We start from the raw sequence: 9,613 nt of genomic DNA on the forward strand, positions 1-9,613 counted from the left end.
CTTGCTACACCAGATACCTTACACCCTCATTAGCAGCAGGGCTATGGGAAAGCCAGGTCGCCGAGCCAAGCCAGCCAGCCAGCCAGCCAGCCAGCCAACGAGCGAATCGCCTTTCAGCTCACGACACGTAAGATCCGACCGCTGCTGCTAATAACGGCATTATCTCAAGAGTTTGATGAAAGCCCAAGTCGCATAGGCACGATTTAAAAAGAAAAAAAGAAAAAAGAAAAAGGAAAGGAAAGGAAAGGAAAAAAAATAGAAAGAGGGAAGAGGGGAAGGAGAAAAAAAAAAGACCTGCGGATTGATCTACGCTGTATTTTGGGTAAATATAATCACGTGGGATCTCGGAGCCAATGGCGCGCTAGGAAAGGCTGAAAAAATAATTACCTGCCCTGATTGTTCTATGAGAAGATAAAAAGTACACATACAGTTCATACAATAATCTTATGAATGTAAAAGAGGGGGGAACAATGTCGGCTTCGGGTCCCATAAGCAACTATTATGTAGATTCGTTGATTAGCCACGAGAGCGACGACTTGCTGGCGTCCCGGTTCCCAGCTACTGGCTCTCATCCTGCCGCAGCCCGACCGTCAGGATTGGTACCGGAGTGTGCAGATTTTCCGTCCTGCAGCTTTGCCCCCAAACCGGCCGTGTTTACCACTTCGTGGGCTCCCGTGCACTCCCAGTCGTCCGTGGTTTACCACCCGTACACCCACCAGCCACACATTGGAACTGACACTCGGTATATGCGCTCCTGGCTGGAGCCTATCTCCGGCGCGGTTTCCTTCCCAGGTTTTCCAGCCAGCAGCCGCCACTACGGGCTTAAACCCGACGCCTTCCACGGCCGCAGGGACTGCGGACCGGTGGATGGACGTAGTTATCCGGATTACATGTACGGATCCCCGGGAGATCTCAGGGACAGAACCCCGCAGACTATACCCTCTCCGGAATCCGAGGCCATCGCTTCCAACAAACACAAAGAAGAAAAGACGGAATTGGACCCTAGTAAGTCGAAGTCATTCTTGTTTACAACCGGGAAGGCATTACAGCCTCCTGGCACGGAGCTCAATAAAAAGAAATTACCTTGCTGTTTAGAATTCTTGGCGTCCTTCCCTTGGATCTCCAGCTACAAGGGCTGACAAACCTAGGGGGAAAGCTGGTTTATTTGGTTTGGGAAAGGGGGGCGGCAGGGGGCGAAGAAAAGGGATTTTTAAAAATTATTATTATTATTAATTATTATTATTATTGTGACGGGGTCTCGAGGATTCCTTCCTCCCCTCTCCCTTGCTTTCCCCTTGGCATCCTGGCTACTTTGTTTGTTCCTAAACTAGCCATAACCTGCTTTGCCGCCCCCCCCCCTCTTCCTTGCATTTAGTCCTTCTGACTTTTGGAAGAAGTCTGGCAAAAGCCATGAGGGGTATGTGGGAGGAGAAAGAATATTGGGATGTTGATGTATACCGAAAATCAGGGGGGGGGGATTGGTGAGAAAGCTATGGGGGGGGGAGAAACAACACCCCACTCCAGACAACATTTCCCCATATTTTTGCCTCCAGCTAGAAAGGGGATCGAAAAGTTAGGGGTGGCAATGGGAGGGAGACCGCAAATAAAAAGGAAGGTGATCAGAGAACAAATAACTGGATTAGGAAAAAAAAGTACAGGTTTCTGTACTTTTAGAGTTTCGCAGATGGGGAGAGATGTCCAGACGTTTGAAAGAACACCCCATCTATCTCCCCCTTTCCATTTTTTAAAAAGAAAAAGAATTCCACAGTGTAACTTACTAGTAAAGGGACTAAAAAAAGAAATAACCTTGAACACTGTTAAAACAGCTGAAAGAGTCTCTAAGGGATTTGTGCTTTTGCTTGCTTGCTTGCTTGCTTTTTTTTTTAAAGTAATCATTCTTCTGCACAGTGAAATGTTCATTTCCTAGTGGACATCTGCCATTTAAACATGGGAGAATTTTTTCCCCCTTGTGTGCAGTCGATGGGAGGCGAGATAGAGAAAGCAAAATAGGTGGGATTTAGACTACCCTAGTGCCAAGAAATAATGCCCACTTGTTTATTGATTCACATGCCCCGCAAAGAGATGTGTGTGCATTTCTGTGCCCATCTAGAGATAAACAGAGCTGGTCTCTCCCCTCCCCTTCTGCTCTATAGACAGATTCCCATGCCAGGTGTGTAGAAATCCTTTCAGGCCTGATGTGCTGGTCAAATACTGGTTCATCCTGATAATTTTAATTGTATTTGTGCCACATGGACAGATATACTTATAAAAATTCATGGAGAGAGAAAAAGAAAGAGGGAGAGAGGGAAAGAGACACAGATCACGGGCTAAAGGAGACTATTATCAACAGCATATTCATTTCACCCAAGAAATAATTAGTCTGAAGGATGAGCTAATTCCTTTATGAGAAAGTTGTAAAGAAGGTCTGCAGGAGATGATGTTTCAGTGGTCAGAAAAGGGAAGAGTTTTGTTGTTTTTTTTATTTTTTGCAACTGCTAGGCTTAATTCAGGGGCACTGTTATGAAAATATATATATATATATATATATATATATATATATATATATATATATATATATATATATATATATATATATATATATATATATATATATATATATATATATATATATATATATATATATATATATATATATATATATATATATATATATATATATATATATATATATATATATATATATTCTCATTCCTTTTAAAATTGCTGGCAGCTCCATCAGTGGGAAGTTACAGGGAGAGAGCTGGAGAGAGCCAGTGTTGTAAACAGAGTTTATGGGCCTATGAAGTGGTGGGAATTTTGACTTTTCATGACTGCGTTCTTGGGTTATCCTTAATAGAATCCAGAGGCATATTATCATTGTTGTTGTTATTACAACCTCTTTGCCCCAGTTTTATTTTAGAATTGCAGTTGGTGGGAGAGAATGATCATTAAATGAAATCAAGTGATGGACAGAAAGAGGGTGCAGGAGAGAACTAGTTAAACTCACTCCTCTTTAGTGCCTCCCTGCTTGCACACTGATGAACACAGTGCACGCTCAGTTCCTATAAAAGAATGGATGTGCCCTTACAAATCCTGAAGGTCATTCCAGGCTTGAGCAGCTGAATGCTCGCTTGTCTAAAGAGACTTTGGATAGGAGACTTTAGATAAGCACTAAAATTATAAGGATGGGATACAAATTTAGGGAGTCCCTATTTGAAGGCACTGCCATCAATAAATGCAGATCTGGGGTAAAGGCTGAATGGCTAAACAGAGATGGGCAGGTAAATAAACAATTAATGATAAATTAAACGTCCCAATCTTTATCTTGCAGATAATCCTGTTGCAAATTGGATTCATGCACGTTCTACGCGAAAGAAAAGATGTCCTTATACAAAGTATCAAACGCTGGAACTAGAAAAAGAGTTTTTATTCAATATGTACCTAACTCGGGACCGCCGTTATGAAGTGGCCAGGGTTCTTAATCTCACTGAGCGCCAAGTCAAAATCTGGTTTCAGAACAGGAGGATGAAAATGAAGAAAATGAATAAAGAGAAAACCGATAATAAAGAGCAGCAATGAAACTGGCCAAGTCCTTCCAGTTGTGGAGAAATCAAGGCGCTGGTTTTTCCTAAGAAAGAAAATTGTTCCTGACTTTTTCCCCTTAATGTGCTGATGAGTGTTTAGAATTAGTTAAACACGGCGAACCTTTCTGGAAGAAAAAAATAATAATGAGAGAGAGACAGGCAGAAAGAAAGGGAAACAGAAGAAGTGCTTTTCTTTACAAAATGCAAACACACACACACACAAATCCCTAACAATTGCAACTAAAAATAAACTTTTTTTTCTTTTCAGAAAAACAACAAAGTACTTGAATTTTTGGGTTAGTATTTTATTTTATAAGTTAAATTTATCCAGTGGGGGTTTTTTTAATTATTATTTTATGATGTTGTGGTTGCATATTTTGTACAATGGAGAGAATAAAAGTGGGTGGGTGGGTGGGGTGGAAAGAAGGAGAAAGGAAAAAATGGTGTGTGTGGGGGGGAGTGATTGCTCAAAACAATGTTTCTGTCCTCGTGTCAAACTGGTGTACTTATTTGTGTCTTCTCTGATTGTCACAGAACCGTTCTGTAACACTGTTATGTTTTGCTATAGTAGAACAGCTTTCTGTAAATATATACCTAACTTCACCCAAAAAAAGGAGGAAAAAAAACCCATCGGTAATCAAGGTGTCTTTTTTTTTAATTAAAAAAAATGTAAACTCCTATGGAGGAATAATATCTCCTCCCCCCCCACCCCCACCCCCACCCCGAATAAGTTGTAAAGGAAGGAAAGAGGAAGGACACGCTGTTTGGGATTCTTAAGGACACAATTCTGGGAAAAAGATGTCCATTTAATTACCGCTGGTTTCCTTCGGAAAATATTTAGAAGAGCAGAATAATATCTTTTCTCGGGAAATTGTAGGAAAAGAAGAGAGATCTTCGGCTCCCAGTGTTTACCATTTTTTTTCTTTCTCACTCTCCGAGCTCCTCTTTCTCCTTGTGTCTCAATATACCAATATCAGCCTAATGCCCTGCTCTAAGAGAGAGAGAGAGAGAGAGAGAGAGAGAGAGAGAGAGAGAGAGAGAGAGAGAGAGAGAGAGAGAGAGAGAGAGAGAGAGAGAGAGAGAGAAGTTTCGGGTAAAAGGCGGCAGGGTGCTCTGCATTTTAATTTGGGGTAATTAATTGTACTAATTTATGACCCTGGGCAATCAAAGAATGTGTACGAGATTAAATACAGCTCCAGTGCAGGTTTGGCTCCCAGATAAAGTCCTCTTTTACTTTTGTGATCGTCCGGAGATAATTCTATTGGAACGCTTTGGGATTATCAGCAAAGTGCCAAAAACTTGTTAGTGCCTCGCTTGGGGGCCCAAGCAATTACGAATTAGGTTCGTAATGTACCACCACCACAGGGAAGGTGGTGGGGGGAAAGAGGAGGGGGCGGATGGTGTGTTCCTAATGGCAGCGTTAGGGCTGAATAGTGAGAGAGCATCATCTAAATAATAATAAAAAGCTTAAAATGTGATAAAGCCTAAGGGAGTGGAATTCGGAAGGTTCCCCTCCCCCTGCCCCTAGGCCTCTTTTAAAACCGCTTTCTCGGGCAGGGAGAGAGAGAAACTGGGGGTGTAAAAACTCCGAAGGTCGCTGTTTAGGAATGAGTTAAAGGACACGGGGCCGGCGGGAAAGGTGGCAGCTAGAGCAAGGGGCTTTGGGAAGGTGGAAGGCCAGGATTTCTAATTTTTCACAGCTGATTTGAAAATCTTTTTCTTACAAAGGCAGGGCTCTTGTTGCCAGGGCCGGTTAAATGAAAGTCAAAGGATTTTTTTTTAAAAAAGAAAAAGAAAAAAAGAGTGGGGGGGGGAATCGGAGAAGACATCCGCGAGATGCTTCATCCCAACTTGTTATAAAGCAGGGCTTGCCGAAAAATCCTCTAATTTTTCTAATGGTAAACAGATCGCGGTTGGCAAGAGCCAAGCTTCCCTTAGAAACGAACAACAAATATGGGTTTTTCAAAACAACACAAAACAAAAATCTCTGGAGGCTTTTTGGCCCGCTGGCGTTCTCAAACTATTACTTCGTGCTTTTGTCTGCCTTTTCGCTTATGAAAATTAAGTTTGCAATCTTATGGGTTTATCTAGGTTGCATAAGACCGGCGGTGGCGGTGGGGGGGGGGGGGAAAGAGAGAGACTTAGGAGCAGGAAAAGAATGCTCTCCGTTCCAGCGAAAATGTAACAGCCAAGCTTAGCTTTATGTAGTGTTTTTCAAGAGGGTCCCAGCACCCAGCAATGCGGAAGGGCAGGAAGGATTGAAAAGTTCCGTGTAAAGGGCAATAAATAAATATGTATAACAACCCCTCCCCCCCCGTTTTCCTTTTGTCTGCTATAATAGGAATGCTGGCGGAGGCAATTTACTAGTTACAACCCTGTGTCCGATGTGAATTTGAAAAGATAAAACAAAAAAAGAATATCCATCTTTAAAATCCTTCCTTCCTTCATCTGTCCTTCCTTCTTTCCTTCCTCCTTCCTCTTCCCTCCCTCCCTCCCTTCCCTCCATCTGTCCGTCCTTCCTTCCTTCCTTCCTTCCTTCCTTCCTTCCTTCCTTCCTTCCTTTTCTCACCTTCTCTCTGATAGACTAGTGCCCAGCCTGGGTCTCTTTTATTAACTTTGAGCCTTCCCCATGCTACCCCTTCCACCAGACCTCATTTTCAAGATGACTAAAGATGCAGCCTCTTTCACCTTTCTCTCTCCCTCAACCACCTCCCCCCCCCCCCCGCAGGGCTGAGCTCCCATTGGAGGTAATGGAGAAGAAAAGAATGTAAGTTATGCTTCCTTTGTTTCCATAAGACTGTTGTTCTCTCTCCTCCTCCTCCTCCCTCCCTCCCTCCCTCCCTCTTTCTTTCTCCGTTTCTTTCTAGCTTGCTTTGTTTTATGGAGGAATATAGAGTCAGTTTCTGCACAAGCCTTCCACATAAAATCCAGGGCTTCTCTTTTCACAGATATAATATAATGGCAGGAGTGTACGTGTGGATCTGTGTGTGTGTGTGTACATTTTTCCAGAAGTAACTAGGAATAACTGACTCAAATATGCTTATCAGGACTGCATCTTCAAGCATCTTCACCCAACAGGATTGACTTTGCAAGCAACCTTGCATTCGTTGGTGAACCCTGCTTCTCGCCTCAGCAGATTCGTTTTGCTTTCTTTGCTTTCTAAATTAAAAATCCCGGTAATAATCCTCCCAGTTTCCCAGTTTCTCGCTGTTGTTGTTTGAGTGGATGTTATATGGGGGTGGGGGTAGGGTGCGGATATGTATACCTATTGGAGAGGCAGAGAGGAGAAAAAGGAGGGGAGGGAGGGAGGGAGAGAAGGATGGAGGGAAGGAGAAGGGGGAAAGGAAGGAAGGAAGGGAGGGAGGGAGGGAAGGAAGGAAGGAAGGAAGGAAGGAAGGAAGGAAGGGTGGAAGGAAAGAAGGAAGGAAGGAAGGAAGGAAGGAAGGAAGGAAGGAAGGAAGGAAGGAAGGAAGGAGTGGGCCTCTCATCTTGCCCTTAAAACCAAAACCCTAAACAGAACCCTTTTGTAGTCAATACAAAGAAGGACAGGATACAGCAGCTTTGAAAGCAGCCCAGAGGTACATTTCCGCAGCCCAAAAATGCCAGCTTTACAACTTTGATTGTCTCCGCTGCTGAATAGAATGGAACAAAACAGGGCCACGGAACCGGCTAGACGTCTGGCCTTAATCGTTTTATGGTTTTCATAAGGTGGGGTGCTCTTCCCTTTGAAACCGGATTATTGGAATGTTTTGTCTACCGGCAACGAACAACAGACGCGCATTTCCCACCCACCCCCCCTCCTCCCCCTCTCCCACCTTCTGTTCCCCCCCCACCCCCCACCCCCCCACCCCCCAGCTTCTAACGCTTGGTAGTGGAGGAAGCCCTGTTTGTTTATATATAATAAATAAATAAATAAATAAATAAATAAATAAATAAATAAATAAATAAATAAATAAATAAATAAATAAATAAATAAATAATAAAGGTTGTGAACCGGGGGCGGGGGGGGGGGCGAGGGCGGGAAGGGGGTGAGGTTGACAGGGGAGGTGAGGGAAGCGGCTGCATTTCGCTCGGGCAGTGGTGTAAGGGTGTGAGTGTGTGCCCGCGAGCGAGCGAGCGCGTCAGGGTTATTGTTCTGACAACCGGGGCTTAGCTGGGGGGCAGGGGAGAAAAGAGGAGGGGGGGGGGAAGCAGAAGCAACCTGAGCGAAGGGTGCGCCCTTGTGTGTGTGTGTGTGTGTGCGCGCGCGCGCGCGCGCGCTTGCTTGCTTGCAATAATTAAAACCTAATTTTTCTCCAAGCCTTCAGAATCTGTTGTCGATTAAGTCAGGCCAGATGTTCTAATTCTTTCCCCTTTTTCCCCCCCCCTCTCTTTTTTTAAGGGGAAAAAAAGGGGGGGAGGATTTTGCGTGGCTTTTGTTTCCTTTGGGACATAATAGTATGCATGGGCTGGGAGTGCGGAGGGGAGAGAGAGAGAGAGAGAGAGAGAGAGAGAGAGAGAGAGAGAGAGAGAGAGAGGCGGGGGAGGGAGAGGTGGGTGGAGTAAAAAGAAGGTGGTGCTGGGAGATCTCTCTCTATTTTTGATTTCTCGCCCCCCCCCCTCTCTCTCTCTCCCCTTGGAAAGGGGCTCTTCTTCCCACCCCGCACCGTTGGCTCAGTTCGGCAGGCGCCTGCCTTGGAGACAAACCGGCGCGAGATGGCGCTGTTGCTCAATCTTAGAAGCCCGGAGCCGCTTTATTTACAAAGCGGCCGCTTACCTCGAGGCCTGTCAGGACGATTTCAGGAAAAGCCCAACTCCAGAAGCAAAAGGGCTGGAATGAGCGTCTGTCAGCGATGACTTGCAAAACAACGTCAAAGTTAGGTTGGAGCACAAGCCCGGGTTTGATGGCGTACCGCTGGGTCGTGTACGTAAAAAAGGAGGGTTCGCGCACGCACACCCCCTCCCCCGCGCCGTAGCCTTAAGGCGTTATGAACTATGCAATTGGGGGGGCGGGGGGCGGGAATCCTCTTCTATACGTCCTCGGCTAGTAGGCATACACGCCTTTTGCACAAAACGTGCTTCGCGTCTTTACCTTTACTTTTAGACGAAGGCAAAATACAGGTAGATCTGTGTAATAACAGGAAGGCCAGCAGTTACATTTTATAGCCCGAACCTACGAAACCGCAGAATCCAGTTAGTTATAATGAGAGCATATGGCACTTTCAGTTGCGATAGTTTATATGGTGTATTTCACCAACATTTATGGATATGGAAATGGAAATAAACGTGCCGTCCTGTATGAGCGTGGAAAAAAGAAACAACAGCACACGAAATGATGCTGCCTTTACAATAAAATAATGCATAGGTTGCCTTTTATTAAAAGTTTTACCTTCTTCTCTGTCTTTTTGACGGATTCTCTCTCTTACAGCTCTGCTTCCTAGTGTGACAAGCACATTGTGCTGTACACCCCCCCTTCTCCCTTTTCCTTGCCCATGAAGATAAATCCTTTAAAAAAAATCAAATAAATGTTTGTATGACTGAATGAAATATATATGACCAACTTTCTATCATCACAGAAGTTTCTAATAATAATACATAAGAACATACATTATACACACACACTATATATATTCATACATACAAACACACACACACACACACACACACACACACACGTACCACAACACTCAATATATTGTACTACATAATAAGATAATCATGACAAAAAATTTAAATTCATATAAGTATTGCTTTCCAGTTCTGGTAAATCATCCTGTTGATGACTCTGAGCTTTAATCTGCCAGTTAAGACAAGTCAAAAACCCCAAAATTGTTATGCTATTTAAGAGTTGCTGACCTTGGTTTCAGGATTCTCTAACTTAAGATCTGGTAGGTTTTTCTAGCATCCAGTGTAGAAATAAGTGTAGATGTCTTTTATCATTGCAATCATATTTGATATAATGTGCTAATTAAATAAAAATAGAAAGAAGAAAAATTAAACTAAGTCTTGGTGTTTTGTGGGAGGGAAAAGTGAGGGGATCCACTTCACCC

The 9,613-nt window shown here is 43.8% G+C and overlaps 1 protein-coding gene across 1 annotated transcript; it reads left to right on the forward strand.

The window, feature by feature from the left end:
* Positions 1 to 446: 446 nt before the first annotated feature.
* On the forward strand, positions 447 to 3,579 carry HOXC9 (homeobox C9; the record flags this gene model as incomplete). The annotated part of the gene is made up of 2 exons (XM_081316297.1): positions 447 to 1,005; positions 3,332 to 3,579. 2 exons carry the CDS (start codon positions 447 to 449, stop codon positions 3,577 to 3,579), a joined length of 807 nt encoding a protein of 268 aa, XP_081172423.1.
* Positions 3,580 to 9,613: the final 6,034 nt, after the last annotated feature.

The sequence above is a fragment of the Vipera berus genome, assembly GCF_964194415.1.
Source record: "Vipera berus genome assembly, chromosome: 2".
Lineage (NCBI taxonomy): Eukaryota > Metazoa > Chordata > Lepidosauria > Squamata > Viperidae > Vipera > Vipera berus.